This window comes from Passer domesticus, chromosome 1, assembly GCF_036417665.1.
Source record: "Passer domesticus isolate bPasDom1 chromosome 1, bPasDom1.hap1, whole genome shotgun sequence".
Taxonomy (NCBI): Eukaryota; Metazoa; Chordata; class Aves; order Passeriformes; family Passeridae; genus Passer; species Passer domesticus.
Window position 1 is genome coordinate 76,438,421 of NC_087474.1, and position 25,011 is coordinate 76,463,431.

A 25,011-nucleotide genomic window follows, 5' to 3' on the forward strand; every position below is an offset into this window, starting at 1 on the left:
GAGAACATTAGCATAAATCATTAATTCATTGTGGGGAAACTCTGGAAGAGGATATCTTTCTAAAAGGAAAATGATCACATTAAAATGCAAGCAAACTTTGAGGAAAACAAGCTGTGCCAAGTAAATGATGCCAAAATTAAGTAATTCATAGTTATTGTACTTGGTCTTCAATAGGAAGAATTTAGAGCACATGAAAATACAAAAACAACTTAGCAAACCAGTGGGAAAAAAATCAACTGAGTGTTATGTTGGCTATCTGAAAGCCCACTTGCTGGAATTACAGAGATCATATTCCAAAAGGCTCACATACCTAATAAATAGTACTGGAAGACACTGAACAACACTGAGTGCATGTACACCGTCCTGTGCTTCCTAAGAATTGCCTATCTTCAGTACGAGCAAGCATGCAAAATTCTCCAAATAAAAAAATAATTAGAAAAAGAAGGAAAGGAGAAATTGGTGTATTTTAATACTTATGTGTCAGTTTTAGAAAGCAAAATGGGCAGGTGAAATTGCTCTGTAATAATTTCAATTAAAATAAATTATGTTGCTTTTAATGCAATTTACAACCTCATAAATGACCATCCTGAGGAGAAAAGCAATAAAAACAAAAGAAAAAAGCTACCCACCATTTACCCAGCGTGCAAACAGCAATATGAAAGATATCACATTCCTCTTTCTATGCTTTAGACACAGAGGAGCATTTTGATATTCCAAATATTAAGGCATGTTATTTGCGATTCTTTTAAGTCGTAACTAAGAACGCACTTGGCATCTCTTGGGAAAGAAAAAAAAACCCTGCACACTCTTGTAGGTTTTCTTTTAAAGCTGGCATCCCTCTGTCTCCTTACTGCACACAATAAAAGGCAAGCCTTCTGTTTGCAGGCTTCAGGTCATTCGCTCAGTCGCTACCCTCAGACCACAGCATGCGAGGGCTGCACTCCACCTGAGGAGTATTTGCGGCGGCTGCCATGCGGACATGTCTGTGCTCACCGGGGTAGAAGGGGCATTCCAGGCTGTGAAGCTGATTGTGCTGGAAGTGCTTGCTAACAGAGATGTCAATGAAGTAAAGGAGTTTCGGTACCTGAGTTAACAAGCTGCTGCTCCATGACCCCGCAGCCCAGGACCTCCATCCATTCTCCTTGGAAGTTGATCTCCATCTCAAAGGAAGGGTGAGTAAATGGGAAGTAGCAATCTACCCATCTGACTTGCAGTCCTGTAGCAGTGTTTAAAAAATAAATAAATATGAAAGGGTGTATGCTTAAAAGGCCATCCCTCCAACCATCTGTAAAATTTACCCTTCAACTAATGACATGAATTACAGCAATCCAGAGAAAATAAATAGCAAACAAACTAATTTACAACACTTGTGCAAGGCAATAAATCTTAAAACCTGTGGAAAAAAATGACCATGTCTTTTCTAATATGAAATATGCTTTGTGCAATTCAAGCACCCTTTGAAACCAAATCAATAATTTGTCAAAGTAGTAACCACCTGGCATCGAACAAAAATGAGCCAAGATAATGGGAAAGTCAGTAATTTTGTTATTCTTTGCACCAGGAAATGACTAACTGCTTCTCACAGGAAAAGCTAGCTAAGTCTTTAATTTTTACTTAATATTTTATGGATTGTCTAGGCAAGTAATTTTTTCTCATCAAAACTTAATTAAAACACAGAGCTATTCTATCTGTATATGTTTAAAAATGAAAGTTAAAAACAGATATTAATATACACAAATAGAAATATATTTTCAGAGTTGCACATTATTAAGGTATGCAACACATGCACAGAGCATTCTGGACCTGGTAGATAAGTGTAAGGGAAAATCCCCACTTGGTAATTCCCCACCATCCTCCTCAGCTCAGCACCTCTGCAGACAGCACTGCACAGAGCAAGGAAAGTCCTGGCATCTCAGAGCAGCGCAGCCAGAAGAGGACAAGGTCTTCCTTCCCAAGGTCTTCAGTGCTGCCAAAAGCAGAGTTGTTGTCGAAGTGCTCATTATATTTGATGAGTACTAGTTCTTCTAATGATTTACAGACGCTTTGTTTCACTAAAATGTTTTTTCTAACCATTAGGTGTCAGGAAAGAAGTCTCAGAAACATGAACCATAAAAACTTGATAGAGAACTGAAATGCAAATTCTGTAAGCTAAGCTAATGCCTTAACCCCAAATACATCTTCTTTTCAATTAAGCCAAATGCTAATCAGAGTTAGGATCATTAAGAACCAGGCAGGTCCAGCTTCAAAAATAAGGAGCTGAACTTTATTTTTGAAAGGCAAAGGTAGTGCGTATGACAGCAACTGTTAACATTCCTGGTTTGATCTTCAAGTTTTTTTGGGATTGTTTCATAAGAGGAATGTAAAACATTAAATTGCATGATTCATACTAAATGTTTTTCAAATGAAAATATTTAAAGTAACCTCAAGAATTACATCTTCATTGATTACCTCTGAAACATGAAATGCAGCTACAGAAACTGAAACAATAATTCACAACAAAGATGTACATGCGTGGCCAAAACATAAAATACCTCCTAACAGTCACAGGGAACTTTTCTAGATGCTATGAAATTTCAAATGGCAGGGCAAGTTTCAAATCAAACAGACTGGCATTTCTAGATTTTCTCTGCTTTCTTAAAAACCAATCTCAGGAAAGTATATGAGTAACGGAAAACGTTTTTTATAATTGTACAGACAGAACTCAGAAAACTAGAAGTATTTACAATAGTTTCATTCATGTCACAATTGTAGTGTGACAGCAATCACTTGATTGCTCCTTTTTGTCTGCATGACAAAAAAATACATAGATGAAAAGAGTCGTGCATACAATAATATAGTGCTCAGAAAACATTTTTTTTTAATTTCCTGATCTTGGCATTTTTAATCCTTGGGCTGTGCACATATAAAATATTCTAATTTAGCTTGCAAAATTTGCAACTGCAGCAACTGCATTGAATATTCAACTACTTTGGGTTCAATAACAACATTCAGATAATGGTTTCTTATTAATCCTGATTACTTAAAAAATGAAGCTCTGCAAATAAAAGGATTTCTCAGCTATTTGTTCTTAATTAAAATAAATTTTAAAAGGTAAAAAAGAATTTAAAGCTCTTTTTATTTTTGAATTTTAATGCATATTAGTACTTAAGATGAGTATAATTAAGAGGCTTCTGGTTTAAATGCAAATAAGCAAACAACATTCTGAATAAACCAAAACAAATTCACAATGAAGAAACAACTATCACCTTCATTTTGTTCTCTAAATTAATAGTTAATCCCACATACCACAATAATTTTATTCATACAGTATCCAGGCCATTTGGGAATACCTCTACCTAGTAGATAGTTTATATTCAAGTGTTCTTTCAGACTTTTGGCTCTAGAAGACTTCACTGAAAAGCAGTGGGTGCTCAGCCTTTGGCAACATTAACTGCATTTCTATAGAGTGTCACGGAATAAATGGGTACATTTATTATTTAGATACAAAATATTGTCTTGTGCTCAGTATATTCCCAAGGAGTAAAGGGCATCGCTTACACTCAGCAAATTAAACCACTAAGGACTTTAAAGGATTATGATGATTAGGCTTCCTATAGTACTATAAAATTTTCCTGATTTGACCTAGTGTATTTCTTCACATACAGCCTATGAAATACTGGCAAAATTGATCTTTTCTAGGAATTTTAGGAGGCCAAGAGACACATATCTCTCTTAAAACAGGCACTTACAAGAGCACACTGCTGAATCTAATCAAGGCCTGACTACTAGACACAAACTCCATAACTTTTCCAGTTCAAAGAAATTATTTGTTATCAGACACAATACCACGCTCCCAGCAAAACTGCTCTACCACTCCCCACCTCAACTGGACTATGGGTAGAAAATTTAATGAAAGGCTCATGGGTCGAGATAAGGGCAGGAAAAGATCACTCAGCAATTACAGTCATGGGCAAAATAGAGTTGACTTGGGGAAAGTCATTCAATTTATTACAAATCAAATCAGAGCAGGATAATGGGAAATAAAAACTAAATCTTGAAAACAACTTCCCCCATCCCTCCCTTCTTCCAGGCTCAACTCCACTCCCAAAAACTCTAACTCCTCCTCACTAGCAGTGGGGATGGGGAATGGGGGCTGTGGCCAGCTCATGACTCATTTTCTCTTCCACTCTTCCCCTGCTCCAGGGTGGAGTCACACCCACTGAAGACAGTCCTTCCTAATTGCACCACCAGGAGTCCCTTCCACAGCATGCAGTCCTTCAAGAACCTCCTGCTCCAGCATGGTTCTCTCCACAGTGTCACAGGTCCTGCCAGAAGCCTGCTCCAACACAGGTTTCCAGCAGGGTTTCAACCTTCTTTGGGAATCCACCTGCTCCAGCATGGGGTGCTCCATGGGCTGCAGATGGACCTCTTTACCCCCCTGGGCTGGAGGGGCACAGCTGCTTCACCATGGTCTGCATCATGGGCTGCAGGGGAATCTCAGCTCAGGCACCTGGAGCACCTCTCCTTCTTCTCCCTCCTTCTCCACTGACCTTGTGTCTCAACAGAGGTATGTGAAGGGCTGCTTCTCACACGTTCTCATTCCTCTCCCTGGCTGCAAATTGTGCAGGATTTTTTTCCTCCCTTTTAAAGTGTGTTATCCCAGAGGCACCACTACCATCACTGATGGGCTCAGCTTTGGCCAGCAGTGGGTCCATCCTGGAGCTGGCTGGCACTGGCTCTGTCAGACATGGAGCAAACTCTGGCAGCTCCTCACAGAAGCCACCCCTGCAGTCTCCCTGCTACCAAAACCTTGCCATGCAAACCCAATACAGTAACTTATATGTGAGATCAGTATGGAAATAGTGAATAATTACTCTTATTTCTGAACACTGAGTCCAGGTAAGGAATTGGCCATAGCCTGCACTCAAAAGTAATGGTGTTATTAGATATTAAACTAAACAAGTGCTAGCCTAATTGAGTCTCATAATGAAAAAGGCTTGACCAAAGCCACTGAAAAAGAAAGAAAAGAAAAAAGAACAAACCAAACACATTAAAGCAGCCTATTACTACACTACAGCACAGAAGCAACAAAGCCTGAGACCCAGATGGTCTTCACTGACCAGAAATTCTCTTTGTTGCTGTGAGGATTATTTTTAGAGACAAGGTTATGGAATAAAAAGGAGAGGGGTGCAAGGAGGGTGCTGGGAAGCACAGAAAGTATTGAACTGTGGCCTCTTGAGGTGTGTGTCAATTTGTAAGTACTCTGCACCTCATTGTTTCAGATAATTCATCATACTTGCAGCAGACAGGAGCTAGCTGCCCATATAAACCTGCATTAGCTCACATTTTTCAGAAGTTATTAGCCAGACCATTATGTCCTTTATAATTTATTTTTTTAACTCATTACACTCATAGATCTCCAAGCACTCAAAGGAGGTATCAGTACAACAGAATTAAGGAGAATGAGCAGAACATGTTTGATTTAAAAGATATCCAGTGGCAGTTCAGTGAGACCCAGCAGTGGCAAAGCCATCAAAGGACAGCATTACTCACTCTCCTGCCTTCCCTTACCAGTACCCAGGAACTGGGTAGATAAATATGGCATAGCAGGGAATTTTGAGCCATTTCATGTAAAGCAACAAATCACAGAACCAGCACACAATCATTATTTTCTATTTGCTATAGTAAGATTACTTCTGAACCTCTCAGGGCACAGAAAGCTTTTTGCAAACTACAGAGGTGTTAGAAAAAGAACCATAGTTGAAAAAGACTGGCTAACTTTACGAGGAAATCTTGGACAGCCTTGTTACTAGGTAACTAAAATGAGAACTAACAGACTACCTACACTGGCAGAACTGTATGGGGAAATGGATGTGTAACTTTAATTAGTGGATTTTAAGTGTGCACTTCATGGAAGTAACAGAGAAAAACTAAGAAAAGTGATGTCTAGGTGCACTATCTAAAATATCTTCCTGACAGAAAAATGGAAGAAACTGAAAGACAGTTATTTGTAGAATGCAAAATCAGGCATGTCATACCACCAGCAAATGCCATAAAAATAACTACTTTATATTGCCAAGTTTATAAGACAACTGATTGGATGCTCCAGAACTTTCTCCCTCCTCTAATATCTGTCATTCCTTTGACTGTTGCAAAACCAGAAACACGTAAAAAGACAAACTTTTGTAATAAAGGTAAGTGCAGACTCTATGAAGTCTTTGACTTTCCTTAGGACAACACAGTGATTTTTAAGCAACTTTGTTTTGTCAATACTGAATTGTCCAAATAGTGTGGGAGGAAACAGGTAGAACCCAACTGTCTCATTAAATATTATGAAAACTAACTTAGAACAATGCAGAGGGGAAAAAAAAGAGGGGGCAAGTCAGTGATATGACTTTCTGCAGACATCCTGCAGAAATCCTCAGTCTACCATCAACCTGAGCCAGTAAATTCTCAGAGAAGCACTGCAGAAGCACAACTTCCAAGTCCGGGACTTCAGGTACAAGCCAGTTTATGTAAAACTAACATGTACAGCAAGCTTAATCTACAATCCAAACAATCTGCCTGCAAAAAACAGTTGAATGTATGACAATGCAACATTTCAGTCACTCACTGCAGCAGTGGGGTCATGCTATCCTGCTAGAAAAGATGTGCAACTTCACTACAATATTCTGCTGACAGCATAGGTTGTACAGAATACAACTGATGCCAAGGATAAAGGAAGTAAATTTTTGCTTTTAAGAGAACATGGTGCCTTATGAAATATCCACATATAGGAAAAACAGAAATTTTCCAAGAGCAACACATTAAACACATTTTAAATATTGAGTCAAAATTTATAGGAGTCAAGATACAAAAAGTGATTAAGAGTACCATGCAAAGAGTAAAATGCTAGTTAAAAGATGACAGCTATCAAAAGACAAATTTATTTATGTGTGCCCCAAGACAGCTGCAGTGCACCAATCTCATATACCTTGTGCCTAACATGAACTTTGAATACTTTTAATTCCTGTATTTCCATGAATGGGGCAAATACACATATATACACATACATATGTAAATTTAAATTTAAAACCATATTAAATTAATTGCAGTAACTATATATTGTGTTTGTATTCCAGGAAAAATGTTGGGGGTATAGAAATAGAAAACCCCAACAGTAAGAAGATGGCATCTACCTTTAGTTTGTACATTTTAAATAATTTATGAATATATTTTAATGTCTTTTTAGCTACTGGGTGGAATGTATAAGAACTAGTAATAGCTAACATGCTGAGGCTTAAAGTGCAGTATCTGTCAACAGTTAGAGAAGGATGCCACTGCAGTCTGAGATACCACTAATAATTCAGAGAAATTGCTCACTGAAAACATCCTCCGCATCTGAGGTTGATCTACATGTATCATTCTTACTGTTACCCACTTTCATCCCAATTTTGTATGTTTAAAAAGGTCACTGTTAAGTAAAATACACCTACAAGAAGCTTTGAGCTGAGGAATGTCAACATTTTTGTTCAGGTGGAATAGAACAATAACTGGTAAAAGTTTTGCGTGCTATAAGTCAACTTGAAAAATTCAGAAATATATTCAAGCAGTCATATATAGAACGTGGTATCATTATCAATCCACTCTTGGAACTACTGCTCTAAGCGCAGTAAACATCTTAAAACACCTTAGAAAGTAGGCAAGATACTTCATTGCATTCTAATACCATCCAGTATTTCCTCAACAGAAAAACAAATCAGCTCAGAAGAGTAGCCTCCTGACCAAGAAATAGCATTAATGTAGCAATTTTGACTCAGGCCATTTATAAATTCAATTCCTGAAACTGAAAGCAGGTATCTCTGAGGAGAGAATACTTCATTCATATACACACCCATTACCCTTCCTCATTCCACTGTAAGTACCGAAAAACAATTACTGTTCAGCTTGATATTAACTTAGCAAACGCAGTTTGCTCTCAGCTGGAAGGTTTAATTTATCTGCACAAAGGATGCAGCACATGGACACAGGCACCCCTTCCCTACTCCTGCCCATCCCCATGCTGCTGGTGCGGGATCTGAACGCTGCCCCGTGCACCCCAGATGTGACGTTGCACCCATGCCCCATCCCTCTAGGGACACAGGAGGCCCACAAGGATGAAGCAAAGGGGGTGCTGCAGAGTTCTGTGCTGGAGCTGGAGCTGCCTCTTCTCACAGGACCCACAATGACAGGCCTTTAGCACACAGCTTCTGCCAGACCGCTGCTGGCAGCTGTGTCTCCACATGTCCCCACCTGCATTCGTGCCCACCAAGTTACTCTGACATGCTGCACACCTAAACATTTTCACACAAACCTGCTGAGTCAACACAGTGCTGTGTGCACCAGTATTTAGGAAAACCCAGAGAGGAATGTGTGCCCTCTTGGAAAAACCCATCTGGCTCTTTCTGTATTACCAGCTGCCAACACAACCCCTAAGCTTCCCTTCTGTGTTATGCAGCAAAATGCTTCTCCAAAGCCTAAATGTCTGTAGGCATGAGTAATCTAGGGGAAAAGGTGCAAGAACCTACCATCACCAAAGATGTGAGTCATGAGCTTCGTGAGCACTTGCTTCAGGTTGAACTCCACCAGCCTCACTGCCTCCATGGTGTGACACTCCTGCTTGTGCGCAGTGCGATGGCCTTGCTCAAACAGCTGTAAACCTTCACCATCTTTAATGCTGGAGAACAACTAGAACAAAAACACAAAGACACCACCTTTTGCAACAGTGACCTCCAGAACAAAAATCAATGAAAGTTCATTCTCTATTTAAAGTGGGCATCTTACCTGCTAAGCCTGCACTGTGAAAAACAAACATAAAGACTGTGACTTAATACAAATTCTGTTCACTAAATGCAGAGATGAATCTCTGTAAGAACAAAAATGCTCAAAAAATTAAATCTGGTTTATTTCTATCATTAAATAATATGATTAGCTATAGGAAAATAATAATTTACAAATAAGCATGTCTCCTTTTCTGATTCAGTTACTTTGAATGTTACCATGCAGAACAAAGCACTCTACACAGTGTATGCAAATAACACCCCAAAAACTACAAAACACAAGGAACTCAACGGCATTTATCAGCACTTCAACTCTTTTAGTATTTGGATGATGTCAAAGAAATACCAAAACAACAAAAAAAAAAAAAACCACAAAAAAAAAAAACACAAAAAAAACCACACAAAAAACCACAAAAACCAAAAAACACAAAACCAACCCCCCCCAAAAAAAGAAACAAAACAAAACAAAAACTCACCAACAAACAAACAAAACAAAACAAACCCAGGCAGTTTAACAAGACTTAAGCTGCTTACAGTTGATTCATCCTGGATATAGTTTATATTCATTTAAGGACTACCATTTTCCTGTATATTTCCACACACAGCATCCTTTTTGTGAACAAGAATTTTGTCTTTGGGGCATTTAAGGATTCATGATCTCAGGTGGGGGTATCCAGATAAGTTACAAAGCACAGGGACAGCTGGTTTTGGATGTGGCAGACTTGCTCTTCATTTGGACACTGCTCCCCACCACATCTGCTGCAAGTTGAAGATTTCTGTATTCTGCATATCCCCATATGTTTCTGACCAGGTAATCCTAGCCAGATACATACCAGCAAACCTATATCCTTTCAGAGAGACCAATAAAACACATTCATTAAACAACACTGTTGGAGGCTCTGTGTCTTGGGGAAACAAGCAGGTGGTTTTACAATCTAAAGAGTACTTTTGTTGGAAATCCTTACAGCTGTACAAATCCCCCATATCTGGGGTGAAATCTTGAGGGCAGGGAGAGCCAGTTGTGAAAGTGTTTCTAGTGCTTTTTCCTACCCCTCCTCCTCTACCTTCCCCTAGTCAATCAAGCACACACAGAGGGAAAAAACATGCACTGAGATTTTCTCTCCATTAAGCCTCCCAACACAAATAGCACTTACTCAGGAGATGCCACGAATAGTGTGTAACCTTAAAACAACTTCTGTGGGCATCCATGAGTTGTTAACTGCAGTTTGATGCCTTCAGAGCAATAAATGCTCTAAACAAAAAGTTCAAGTGAATCCCTGGTATTCCACAAATGCTAGATACAATTAATTAGGACTAGTTTCTAGCACATTTCCTACAGACACAATGAATGAAGAGTCTGAGTTTAAACAGCAGGCAAACTAGCACCACAGTGGATTGAAGAAATACAAAAAAAAATGTATTGCTAGACACAAGGAGATTGCTGGCAGATTTAGAAAACATTTCTTCTCTTAATCTTCTTAGTGTGCTGCAGAAAATACTAAATTAAAAAGGGAATGTATAAATACCAAATAAACTGATTCTCCACCTCTAACAAAAATGCCTTTACTAACCAAAAGGCAGCAGCTTGACAAAGTATCATACTTTCAAATAACAGATTCTTTATTCAAGTGCTCATCTGAAAGATTAAACCCCCTTCTTACTGATATTAACCCTACCTTGACTGAAACAAGATAATACCCACCCTACAACTAATTTGCTGTCAGCAAGGCAGATTGGTCACCCAGCACGTGGTTTTGAAAGCCAGGGGAATTCAGAGAGGCCAGCATTTGCCTAGGGAGGATAATTGTCTTAGGCTCACCAGGTGGCCAGTGGAGAGACACAGGGTCCCTCACAGAGGAACACAGAGTGGCTAAATTAGCTTCCTGCTCTGAACAACCCTGCACAGGTAGCTATTTTTTCTATTGACTGACTCACTCACTCACTAAGCCAGAAACACCCTTCAGGCAACAGAGATGTTCCCTCTTTTGACCAGAGTACACTGTATTTACACATTAGAAGGTACATTTGTTATTTTACCTATCAGCAGTATTTTAGGACATGAAATTCTCTTCCTCCTTTTCCCCTTTACTCCTCCCTTCAGCTTAAGAGACTCCTCAGACCATTGCAAAGAACAGACAGTCTGGACACTAGCCTTCAAAATACAGCATATATATATATATAAATAAACAAGTACATAGAAATTCTTCTCCTTACTGCTGTATTATTTCTGAAATGTTGATATAACAATTACAGTCTAAAGCAAAATTCTATTTCAGTGGTTTATATCAGATGCAGAAACACAATACACACAAGAACCATTAAATACATTGAGTCATAATGCAGCACCTGCCTGAGCCCTAATCCTGCCAAAGAAAAAGTCACAGGCACTATCTCTAAGTGCCTCCAAGTCATAGGCTCCTTCTCCAAGCCAGGGCAAGGGTCCATGCAGCAGGGTACTGAGGCAGGCTGGGAGATAGATCCAGATGGGCAGTAACTCAGGAGAAGGGAAGAAACTGAGGGGTGTGAAAATGGTGAAGTCCAGCTTAGCAATCAAATATCAGCACACTAGCAGCTCCAAGAGATGAGCTAGCACACAGAACAGGGCTGGGTCACCTTGGGCACAGGTGTGACTCTAGTCCAGTTCAGACAGGCTCTGAAAGCACAGCCATAGGGGAGTTCCTGAAACAGGCGAGCCAACAGCTCCCCCTTACAGTCAGGCACCGAGAGCCGCTTTGGTATTCTCCACAGAGGCTCCATCAGCTGCAGATGGGATTATACCAAGAAAAAAGAAAGAGATACCTCACAGTTGTATTAATATTTATTCCTGACTTCCCATTCACTGACAATGCTATGTCAATACGAGCAGCTTTAAACCGATACGCCAATTTCACTATTACAACAATTGAACTGTGCTAAGTACATGTCTTGGATTAGAAACACTTCAACATTTCTGTACACATAAAACCAGGAAAGTCAAAGCTTGAATAAAATGAAAAATCACCTACAGTCATTCCTTTTACATGTCAATTTTTCTCAAGCACATGTCTGAGCAAAGGGAGAAAAAAAATACCTAACATCTTGCATAAAACACCGACACATGCAAGACAACAATTTCACACACATTCATTCCCTCGGTGCAGACTAAAACAGCATGCACTATCTTATTGTATTGAATACCATCAGTCACTACTGCAAGCAGGAAAGAAATTTCCTGTAGCCATAAATCGAGTACCTACATGTCTGTCTAGTGTAAGGACAAGAAGATTTTTCTTTGAGCGAAGGTGTGCAAAACATTGAATATTGGATCAGCATGAAAAAGTCAAAAAAAATTCACACTTCCCAGGATTTAGCAGCATATCTGACTGAAGCAGCATTACAAAGGAGAAGGCAGAAAGGAATTGAAGTGACCTAAGCATGTGGCATGAAGTTTACTCACAGTTTAGCTCATGATGAAAAGAAAATTTAAAAATAAATTAAAATTTGATAACATGTAATGGCAAGATAGACTTTTAACTGGACAAGTACAAACAGAGCTATGGTCCTTCAAAAGCACATTCCAGCATTTCTTAGCCTGGCATGAAGGGCAGAAGTCACATTTGTGATTTAAACAAAGACCTCAGCATTTCCTCAATCATTTGACAGACTTTTTAGTCTCACATCCCTTCATTATCCATACACTTAGTATTCAAAATTAAGTGCCTCTTTTCAGGATGGCATTCATAGTAGGTTTCAGATCAGAGAGATCTGTAACTATATCCTGTCTTTCCACAATGCAGTTGTGTATTCCTCCTGACACTCATGCATACACCAGTGATTAAGATAATGAATAAATCATACTCATATACTTATACTATCAGGCAAACCAGCATTTAAAATTATCTCTATATGACAATCTGCACGTGACTACACCCAACCTTGCCACACCAAATACATTTTGTCTCACTGGCCCTAATAAATATTTCTAAAAATGAACCAACACTGCACTCTGAATCCACTTACAAATATCAAATCCCTCCCACAACATTTTAAATGTGCTGTGGAACTCAAGACTCAGCAAATGGATCAGGAATTTGGAAGATGCCACCAAGAGACGGCTCAAAGAGAAAATCTAATTTCAGTCTCAGTCAGCCTCCAAGGTGTAACTGCACACACTGATGCAGCCAGCTTCAGGTACCAAAGAGATACACAGCCGCATGACAGAAGGCTCTTCACTGCATATCAATAAGGATTTTGGGGCACAGAAAATGGCAAAAAAACTACTTCAACCCACAAGCTTGAAGGTGGTCACCCTAATTTCTACATCCTTCCATTCTAGTTCTCCAATTACAGCAAAGAAAGGTAACCTCTGTTGTTTTTTAGGGGTGGAGGGCTGGCTTTTTGGTTGCTTTTTTTAAAATCTAATCAAAGTGTTTCAGTAAGAAAAGTGAAAACAATAAATGTTTTCAAACCAGAAAGAAAAAGTAACACTGCTACACAGACACCTGATATAATGGGACACCTATCATAGACTTCTGTTTCTGCAGCAGTAGAAATTCCTTGACTTTTAAGTACCTTAGACTTTCCAAATATACTTGTGGACACTTTCCTTTTTTCTTCTTCTCCTGCACAATTTAAATATTGTATTTAATAGATTTAATGGCTTTATTCTGAAAAGCTTTGTTGGTTTGTTTGTTTTTTAGCTGGACAACAAAAAGACAAAGTCTGAAAAAAATATGAAGTCTTCGCAGTAAAAGACGCATCATCAGTTTTCAAACTTCCTAGACCATGGATCACTATCAAAATCTAACAGACCTTCTGATGCCCTTCACTGTCAAATTTTTGACTAAAAATAACAAAGAATACAATTTGAATCCTCAGATCAGTGAAGATCTATTTATTATGACATGATTTATACACCACAATTTGGAAAATACTGAATGATACAATGTTCACATCTTGGATTAACACTGGAGAAAGTGAAATCAGTTCCACCTAAACTAACCAGGCTCTTCATTGTGACCACTCAGTTCAAATGCAGCTTTAGGAATAAATTCACCTCTGAATATTCTAGCAAAGTGATGCTGCTGCTCCTTTTTTTTACCCAGGTGGATCTAGTTCAAGTGCCTCTGCTCCTGTACTGACCTTGCTGCTCCCTGTGAGAAAGAGGGAAAGCTCTCTGGCTCCTTGGGACTGATGCTTTGCTCACAACCCTGCCCGTAAGTTGTAGAAAGCTAAGAAGGGCTCCTTGGCCATTTGAACCTTTTGAAATATTTGTTCCTTGGTGCCCAGCTAAACACTGCTATTATGACTCCCACTCACAAGCACTCTCAGACATGTTGGAAAAGCTCCAAGTAACTCCATGAAGTAGGTTGATCCCTGGAACACTATAAATTGATTTCAATTCCTTTACATGTGAGGATTAAAAAAAAAGGACTGAAGACAGGAAGGAGCCCTTCTTTGATACGTCAGAGCAACAGCACAGTGTCCAAAACTGCAGTAACATATAGGATTTTGAAGAAGTCAAACCTAAAGACACAAGTTTTCCATGGGGAAAACCCAGCACAGCGCTTGATTTAAAAAAAAACCCAAAACTGCAAATGAGTGGTCAATCGGGAGTTCACATCATCCCATACCACAAGGAAAAGGATAAAAGCAACATCTTTTTCTTCTTAACAATATACCAGGAATATTGCCAAGGTACTGAAGTATGGGAAGATGAGGAAATGAGTATGTATTCAGATGAAAAAGAGAAAAAACTACTAATCTCCTATTACCCAGGACAAAGGTCTTTACATTTCAGGATATAAACACTAGAAGCTACAATACTCACTTTTTTTATAATTATATATAGTGCTTTGGAGGAGCAATCCTTTATTTGTAACTAGAATATTTACTCTTTTCCCATTGCATCCTTACAAAAAAGTTTTCATTTCCATCATGAGCACTTCAATGGAGAAAAAAGATACATCCCTACTACTTCTAGTACAAACAAGCCTGATGAGAGCATAATTTTTTCATCTAAACAACCTCCTATTGGCCTCCACTGGAACAAGGTTACTAAATTAGAGGAGCAATTCCTATGTTTTAGCATCTGTTCCCCTTAAAATTTATGTATTATTTAGTATGGACTATAAAACACCGTATGAAGTCTCCTGCAAATGTGTAAACATTTTTTGTTATCAACTGAAATCTGTTCATTGACTGCCATTGGGTTTATATTGGCTCCCTCTTCTGGCTGACATGCACAAAGTGCAATGTAGTTGAGATTTTTTTTTCTCTTTTCCATAAATTATGGAACTGCACCAAAGGCAATGGGATAGCACGGAAATAATTTCTCTTATAACCCACCCAGGAAAACTGGCCAGCTCAGATCTGACTACAGCAGTATCAAAATTGCCAATCCAAAGTACTAACCAAAAGAAAAAAAAGCCATACACGGAAAAAAAATTCACACACCAATTAGAAGAAAAACAGGAATGCTGCAGGAAGTGAATACAAAAAGGATATCATCTGGGGGTACTGTTTAAGAAAATAGCTCATTTTTTGTTCAGAATTCTGAAGTAGATTTGGGAAGCTATTTTTGGTTTTAACTATTTGTTAGTCAGTTTCTACCTGTTCTTCTATTACATTCAGATAATAACCACCTAAAATACTTTAAAATATATTGAAAACACGTCTAAATGTATTTTCAGATGTTCTTTGATAGCAGTCCAATGACATTTTTTATGAGAATAAAATTTAATAACATTTTCTAAGCATGAATTATTCTAATTTTTAGCAATGAGTTGGTCTGGGAGATGGGAATTTCTTTAGTACTTTAATATTTACACTCATACTAAGCTGCAGAAATGCATCAGTTACCTGCCCATCTTTAAATTATAGATTACTTCTCTCTTTAAAAAGTAATCAACCAACCATCATGAAAAAACATACAGCCAAAAAACCAAATAGCTCACAAATATATCAGGAAAAAATACTGTAAATTTGCCAAACTTAGTTTGTTTTTCCAGATTTTACTTCAGCATACTGATTTTAAATTTGATATAAAGAATGATGATGAAGGCTTCCAGCAGAGGACAGGAGTTTTAACCTAGTCATGACTACAGAATTAAGTATTTGTAAAGGAGACTCACGTTTGTACACCTACATGTTTTGTATCCTGACTAAACTTTCAGCTGAAGACAAATTGACTTTTCCCCCACACCTCCAAAACTGAGATCAAACATTAAATTCCTCTAAGTTCAACTTATTATAAAAATAATAAGCTTTTCTTTTCCTTCTGACATTTTCTTAAGTCTGTGGTCACTTACACTGAGAAGACAGTGAATGATAAATGTAAAAAGCAAAAGAACAAATTAGAGCAGCAAACTGACAACAGCATGTAAAATTACTGTATTGGCCATAACACGAAATGTACCCCGGGCTTGTAGCTAAGAGCTAACAGTTTTTCCCTTGGTTCCAAAGATTCTGATCCTTGGTACTTGTGCAAATTTCCTCTCACCTGAGACTGAGGGCTGGTTAGGAATGAAAAGTCTGAGACAAGGGTAACAGGCCCTGACAGTCACATGTTTCTGCTCAGTGGGCTACAGCTTAAACTTGAGTATAAATAAATGAATATCAGAGCATTTCTCTCATGTAGTATTACCTCTATTTAGTCTTTGTTCCGCTCAGACAGTTCCTTCTGGAATTATTTAAATGTGGATTATTCTGAACAGGCAACCAGAATACAAAACATAGAAAGAGTCCCAGTGAAATTTCAGAATTTCACATTCATTTTTTTCCACAAGGCTCTTGTGATTAACACTGTAAAAAAGGGTATATATAGAAACACAAACTGAAGCAAAAAAGGACACATCAGATCATGCTCAGGTTTATAATTTTTTATGTTGCCCAATAAACAACACGTTACACATCATACACCACACTATTCTTTCCTCGTCAGTATAGAGAGCTCCCCAATAACATCTCAATCATTTTCTTGGATAAAAAGAAAGGACAGAAAAGAAACAAACTCCAGTGCAATGAATTAGATTGAACACTTTCTATTTCTAGATAGAACATGTCAGTGAAAACATTTCTGTAACTCTATTCCAGTTATTCAAATCCTATTATTCCTATTATTAAATCTGTAGAGCAGAAAGAAATAGCCCACCATTAGGACCAAAATTTCTTAAGGGGTATATTCCTAAAGAAGTAGTTCAATGATTAGATCAATCGCACCCAAGGCTGAAGAAATTTCATCCTGCAGTAATGGTGACATTATAATTTTGTGGCAAGTGAAGTATTTTCATCTGAATGACTGAACTTCTGCAAAACTGTAAAAAAAATATTGTGTGATGAATAAAAACAGTTAAGAAATGGTATTTTCTTAATGTAGTATTGTATACCATATATCCTGACTATATTCATAAATAGGCCTAAGGGAAAAGAACAGCAAACAAACGAGGCTAAGTCTGCAGTATTTCCATTTTGGGGTTACCAAAGCAGCAGCTGCAGGCTGGGTTCAGCCCCACACAGCTCTCAGGACACCTGCAGAGGCAGGGAAGAGTTCAGGTACGAGTTTGCAGTGGAACAAGCAGCAGCTGCACGGGGTGGGAGAGTGCAGCGCAGGCAGCACGAGCCCCTTCCATCACGGAGAAAAGCAGTGCTCTGTGATTACCTTAGTTTTCCCTCAGGCATCCAAAGGCATCAGGCTTCTCTGCCAAGCTCCTGTCACCCGCTGGCAAGCACATTAAGAATGGTCTACATCTCAGTATTATTAGAATAAGCTAGTTTTAGTTATAGAACTGTGAATTTGGCAGTATTGCTACAAGCATACACAAATTATACAAATCAATTACTATTTGGAAAACAAACTGGCTTATATTTACCACTGATCAATGATGCAGCAGAGTACTTAATGACACCCAGCATTTGCAGAGCATGCAAGCTGTGCCAACAAAACATATAAACTTAAGAGTCTTGGACATCAACCTAGAGCTCTTCAGCTGATGCCCCTGGACTCTGATGGGTTTGCTGTGTATGCACCACATACACATAAATATTGGCTGCAACAGATGAATCCTTCAGTGCAGCTTTAGGATGAGTCAAAGAATGGAACAATTCCCTAGAAAACGACATTCATTTATGGCAGGTTGGCACTATTAAAAGAAAAAGATTACAGTGAAAACTGTACTTTGGAAGTAGCTGTGACAACTCGCATCCAAGGAGTCCTTCAAGAATTAATTTGATAGAGATTTTGGTAAAGTGATCTCACCAGAACAGAGTCATGACAGAAAGAGAACTGGGTTGTGCAGATCATTAACTGAACAAGTTGTTTCATTTCAGATTATGTTTCACTATGCTAGCTTTCAATAATATTGTCTTTCAATTTTTCACACTTTCCTAGGGAATTTTATAGTTGTTTTCAAATTCAACACTTTTATCTACATTTTTTGCAAATTAAAAATATTGTTATATGATAAATCACTTGATCTTTATCAAGGTGCAGCATAACATTGTTGCTGTAACACACTTACGTGCATGAACCTTGTTTATGTGGATGAAGTTCGCTTGCAGCAAACACAAGACCAAGCAACTTACCCAAAATGTCTTTGACCCCAGCTAGAGAATTCATACCTCATGGCAGGAGAAGAGGCGCACTCCCTCCATCTGATGGAAGACGGGGTAGTGGGTGTTATCAATCGTGTCTCGGCGGTACACATCTCCCACTGCCAGGAAGGCGTCCAGGCCAGAGTGTATCAAGTCCCACTGATGGGCTGATGTATGTGCTCTTAGCATGTGGTCACGATTCAAGTAATAGTTATCCTCTTTCCTTCTGCTGGCATGGTTTTGTGGAATAAGTAAACTATCAAAGTTCTGCTGGACTGTAACCACCGGAGAAAGACCGTCATACACAGAAAAGAGCGGAGTCCCACGGCGTCCTAGGTAATGCTTGTAGAAGTGCTCCTTCACCTGCTCCTTGATTAGCCACAAAGGGTGATGTTTTCTGTTGTGCAAGTTCTTCCCCACCTTGGCAAGAATCTTCTCTGTGACATTGCTGTAGTCATCCTGAGGATAAGATTTACCAAGCAGTTCCACAGTATTTGAGCAGGGTGCACTGGCAGCAAAATCTGAAGGTACAGACTTGGATGAAGAATGCCTTGAATGGCTGGGAATTCCTCTTACTTTTACTTTTGATGATAAAGCTGTTTTAGAATACTTAGCTACTCTCATGAATTTCCAGAGCATTGCCATTGTAAACTTTTTTATGATCTAGAGAAAAAAAAGGAATTAAAAATATTTGAGTTAGGAGCTGCAATGTTGCTGCAGGAATTGCTATTATCTTAGGGATAGATAAATGCAAATCTGTGGTTGATTAGTATGACAAAGTTCCCATTATAAACCACTCTTTTGACTTCAGAGGATGGAAAATACTCAGAAACTTAACAGTGCCCTTCAGCAGTCAGAACTCGCTTGTAACAAGCAATTAACTTATTGCTGTATCATCTCCTCCATTAGCAGAAGCTGAAGAACGTGTTCCACATCTACCTGATGCATGTGGCACACACTACGCAATCATCACCAATTCTTATTTAATGCCAGACAAAACCACTTTAACCTTTCAAACTACTGAACCACTGTGAAAAAAAACAGATGGCCAGACAAGTCACATATTTATATATAAACAGCTTATTAAATTCACATACGAGTATTGCACAAGATTCACCATAAAGACTGCATAAAGTCAGAACCAGTGTTAGGATTTTGCAGTGATCACAAAACCCCTTTTTCCATATGTTCCCCAGGATGGCTGTTTGCACAGCTTCCACAGCTGTACAGGGGAGGCTTGTCAGGTACCAGGAAGGCAAAGTGATGAGATTCTTCAAGTTGTCTGAAATGAAGAACTCATTTCCCATCAAAGGGCCATCTTTACACATCCTCCCTATTCACAGACAGGCTTTGTGCTTCATGTGTACACAGCTGCATTCTCTGTAGAGCTCAAAGACAATTCCAAAACCAAAGAGTTTTGAGAGTGATGAACCTTTCAGTCACTCCATATGCATAAGCCCATTCTGAGATGAAAAACTACTTGAAAATCTATCTTCGGGCTCCAGAAATATTAGCAAAGGTCCCAGTAAAATAATTAAGCATTAAAATTTGCTTATTATGTAATGGGAAAACAGAGACGTTTTCCCATTACATAAACAGAAGTTAAGGGACCAGGGAAAGGCATCTGCTAAAAACTGGCTTGTATTTCTCTATGAACCAAGAATTACAGGGCCCAAGGTTTTCTGAGTTAAAGAATTTTCTATGAAAGTAATCTTAAAGAACTGGAGGAAGAAAGGACATAAGCAATAATAAATGCACCACAGTCTTCAAGAGATACAGTCTTCAGGTTTACAGTATCTGGCTAGCTTTCCACAGGAACATAAGGAAAACAAGTGTAAGTAACAAAAAAACAAGGTGAGACTATTTTTCATATTCTCATGCTTCAAAATATGTATGCAAATGAACAGACATACTAGAATAGAGAGTCCCAAAAAAACAAATCTGTAAAAAGTAATGAGTATGGTCACATTCAGCTTTCTTTCTTCTGGCTTGTATCTAGAAGTTTTCCATAGGTCTATTTCCTCAAGTAATTGTATCTCAATCAATCAAAATAAAGGCAAGTTGGGTAAACAGAAATTAATTCTGGTGGGGAAGTATAAGATTACTGAATATTTGGTTTAATCCTTTTTCTGGTAGAATATCTTTAGAAATAAGTAACAGCTATAAATTTTATCTAGTTTTGAAACTTTTAAGAATGACTGCCTTTGGCAGGGGGCAGTTAAGAGTTTACAAAGGTATTTCATCAAATTAGCTCTTGATCATAACTGAGAATGTTCTTCAATAAATGAATTCACACACATATCAGAAACCACTCTGATAGAGGCTAAGCAAGGGATAGTCTTAGATTTTGAAAAGAGACCCCATTTTCCTGAAACATCCGTTCTCCTTCATGGAAACTGAGTTCTCATTTTCAAACAGCTGCTTGAAATACCCAGTCCTAGTCAGATAATGAATTCAGCTTCCCTTAAGTAAATACCACCATCTGCCCATACATTTATTTCTCTAAAAACTTCAATTCAAAACTTACACATAACCGTAATGTACAAAAAAATTCCCATAAGTTTATCATGATTCTTGTGATGCTTGCTGCTTTCTTAAATATCATTCCTCTGAGAATCAGACAACCGTATGAGAAGCTCAGCTTTCACATAAACAGTTTTGATGATTATAAATTTATGGGAAAAGAAATAAGAACATGTACCACAGGTACTGGTGGGGCACTCTTGCTTGTCTGCTTCAGACTCATTATTTTTAAGGGAGACTCTAGTATATACATCCTCAAGGGCTTACCTGATTATATTTCAGTATTTGTAATGAGGAAGCCTGCTATCAGTTTCTGATAGTTCAGAAACACTTTCTTCTAAGCAAGTCATATATACTCCTCACAAACTTGTACAGGAGAAAAACCTACAGATGAACCTGTATCAGAGTTTTTATCTTAACATTATGCCTATGCCTTAAATAGTTGAATGACATTATTACCTGCATTATTACTCTAATCCAAAGCAAAATTTGAGCAGTAAGTAATGTGAACAATAAGAAAAGTTACAGTTTTTTTATGAGTTATCCAATGTCCAAGTACTGCAAACAACAGCAAGCAAGCACTAAATGTGTCCGTAACACGGTATCACCCAGAGTTCCAGAAACACTGAAGTCCTACACCAACACTCTGCTGCTTCCCTCTCTCACCACAGAGTCACGTATTCCTCTTTCAGAATCATTACAGAAAAATGGTATTGGACTTAGTTCAACTCAACTGGTGATAAGTTACATTTGGGCAGAGAAACCACAGAGAAGAAAGTAAAATATGTTTACACTCTGCAGACTGTACACAAAATCTTCAAACCAAAGTAATGTTTACCAAGGCAGAGAGCAACACTGGAAAATAAAGACATCTCTTTACCTTTCTTCGAGCAATAAATACCTGGTGTTAAGAACACACTAATTACTTATGTTCTCTTATAATAAACAGAAATTAATGCATTTATGTTTATTTATTTCTGTCTATGTTTATCTAAATGTCTGAAAAAGCAGTTTAAATGTATAATTTTCTTCCTTTATTTCCACCATGCTTTTCATCTGGCAGGGAAACAAAACTGTTTTCTGTGCACACTGACAAAACCTGAATCCCACAGCAAGGCCTGCCAGCCAGCTAACAAGAACAGCAAGCCAAACAGCAGCTGCAGGTCCTGTAGCTGAAAACAAATACATGAACGGGAAATACACATTGAACAACCACCACTGACATCTACCACCCAAAGATGGCAAAGCCCACCACCAGCATCACCAGCAAGTCCTGCTCTCTGGGTTTGACAGTGGCTCTGGCTTGCAGCTGGGAGACAACACAGGGCTTTGGATGCAGATGCAGGGTTTTGGAAGCAGGCTGCTCTGCTGGCAGCTCTCTGTGGGGTTTCTCAAAGCTCTGCAGGTGGACATGCAAGCACCAGGCCCACCACCTCCTATTACACATGTCCCCATCCAGACAGCACCACTGACACATTCCAGGGTACCTCAGCAGCTCCCCTGAAGCTCCATGGGCTCAGGCTGCTGGACCTCAACCTCCATCCTGAGATGTCCACTAGAACTCTAGTCTTGGATAGGAATGACATCATACGTTACGTTGTGCCAATACACTTGGAACTATGCTTGCACCCAGCTCATGCTTTTGAGCAGCTCCAAGGCAGACCAGAGGACAGGAGGTGGCATCCAAGCCACCCAGGGTGAAGGCATAAGAACAACCCTGTCCATGCTGTGCATAGACCAGGCACAGATATGACCACACTGCCAACACCAGTCCTGTATCACAGACCCTGTGACATTTCTACAGCAGTTTCAATTGATGGGCAAGGCTCCTTCCCGCTCCACAGAAAACCAACCATCCCCCATGCAGCAGCCCAGCAGACATTACACATGCTGAAATACACCACAGTCAGGAGCCTGACAACGGGGAAATAGCACACGGAATACATCAGACAAAAAATACCATGGTTTTGGAGCACATGCAAAAGGCAGTTTGATTTGATAAGGGATGATACTGCTGTACTGTTAAGGAATGTCCTTTCATGTCTAAATCCAGGTTTCCATGTCAAAGTGCAGCAAGGATTAAGACAGCATTATCACAGCTGCAATGGTATTTGTCACAATTCTCCACTACCCAGCAGAGGCTTAGGAAAGAATCCTAGACTCGGTGAAATTCCTCCTTACACCTGCTTTGAAAAAGGAGGAGAAAAGAGGGATAGTTTAGCAGCTCACAATGAAAGGAGACAGCGCTGTGCACCAATGTTGTTTCATTCACTCACCTCTCCTGTAAAAGTGGAAGAGGGAGAAGGCTCCTGAGAGCCCAAGGGGGCCAGCTCGTGAGGCCATTTGCTCGGTGTTTGCATCTGTGAGCCAAGGGCACCCTCGCTCCTGCTGACCACTTTTCTCTCTGCCCTGTGCTTTTTACAGCTTATGGCTGCAGAAACACAGATGGGCTACTGCATACATAAACCCAAGTACATGACGGGTTTGAAACCAAAATTCTACAAAGATGAGAGTCTGTCTCCTATCCAAGAATAGCTAATTAATGCAAGACTCTGAAGTGCCATGGAAAATGTTAGAAAAGTTGGGCTGCCACCATTTTGTGATGTGACAGCTTTTATCTACCGTATGTGTGGGGAGGGGAGTTCAACCAACATAGCATATGTTAAAACAAAAATTATAAACATATGTTAGGCTGCTAAAATTGGACATTTACCAGTCTGCTTAGCAATTTAGCTAAGCATTGAATTTTAGTTTTGAAAACTATGTAGGCATACAGCAGCAAAATATCATTGTATTGCCATGACCATATCTGCCTTGCATAGGATATAACATAAACTATTTTGCATGCAAAACTAATAACAAGCTTGGATTTTTTAATGCTCATTTTAAAATGATGATACATTGCTGCACACCAGAACAGACTTCTACTGAGCATGCTGGATTTATATAACACACAGACTTCTGAAATAGCCTTACAGATAAATTAGAATGGATCCATTTTAGAACCTGACCTTCCAAGGGCAGAATATTATCAGATATATGTGATGATGGCTAAACACCATTAAAATACTTCATGAACTACAAAGCACTGGCAAGATAATATAGCTTTCAAGTATTTGGCTCTTAATTTTTTCATGTATTTGGAGTTCATCTAGTTAATAATCTGTCAGTAAGTTCCAGAAACACATAGAATACATTTTATTATTATTTTGGTTTTTTTCTTGACTGAAGCAAAAATATGTCATAAGCTGGCTGGCTGTCTGCTCTGTAATGGTGATACATTAATCATGATGCCACCTTCGGCAACATTCTGAGGTTTGCAAGATCGAGAGAGAAAACTAAAAAAACTTTCCTAGGATAAGGCATGATCCTGTTTCTCTCAGTGCTACATATAAGGCCTTCTTAAATATGAAAGGTATGAACAACCATGCTCCTTTTCTACTAATGCAGAAGATGCTGACTGTCTGAAAAAAGGCCAGCATCTCATGGCCTGTCCTACACACACAAGCACCTGGATGCAAGTACAGAAAATACTGTCTACACTGCTGAGGCACACCTTCAGCCACCTGCACCACTCCCTTGGGGCTGCAAGATGGCCAAGATAACCACAGTGAGCAGCAAGTGTTTGCAGAAGGGAACATACCTCTGGGCAAGCACCCATTCCAAAATGTCTTGCATCATCCCTCGAGTTCAGTCACCACCCAGCTGCAGGCTGGATATTGCAAATGATGACAAAATGCTATATCCACTGCAAAAGTTTCAGTGCCCCAAGCAGGCCTCCAAAAGCTGCTGCAGGCTCTAGTTTCCCTGCTAAACAGGGAATTGCTCAGGTTTATCCATAAGTTTCCCACTTACTAAAAGGATAATGCTTCCAGACATATGATTCAAGGCAAGTTAAATACATTTCAGTAGCCAAAACCCTTGCAAACTCTGTAAGCTGTGCTGCCAACTGGTATGAGACCATTTCAAAGACTCATATAATCACATTTCAAGACAAGTTATAGTGAATTTGTTTTGGGCAATTCAGTAAAGCATCCACACACTGGAATTTGTGATCAGCAAGCTAATCAGGTACATCAAATTGCTGAATTATTGACACAGCATATAATTTTTCAAAAGAAAGGTATACAGCATAAATGAC

At 39.0% G+C, this 25,011-nt stretch overlaps 1 protein-coding gene across 21 annotated transcripts in view; it reads right to left on the reverse strand.

The window, feature by feature from the left end:
• Positions 1-25,011, reverse strand: part of FARS2 (phenylalanyl-tRNA synthetase 2, mitochondrial) — a 230,754-nt gene that overhangs the window by 157,157 nt on the left and 48,586 nt on the right. For 19 of the 21 annotated variants that reach the window (XR_010365111.1, XM_064425638.1, XM_064425620.1 and 16 more), the window contains 3 exons: positions 18,375-19,010; positions 8,526-8,685; positions 1,085-1,216 (listed from right to left, as the gene is read on the reverse strand). Coding sequence is in view for 20 of the 21 variants with exons in the window: in XM_064425590.1 (XP_064281660.1) it covers positions 1,085-1,216; positions 8,526-8,685; positions 18,375-19,010 (928 nt within the window). In the remaining variant the exon portion in view is untranslated. The remainder of the gene's footprint in view (positions 1-1,084; positions 1,217-8,525; positions 8,686-18,374; positions 19,011-25,011) is intronic. The other 2 variants (XM_064425701.1, XM_064425693.1) reach the window with 1 other exon arrangement.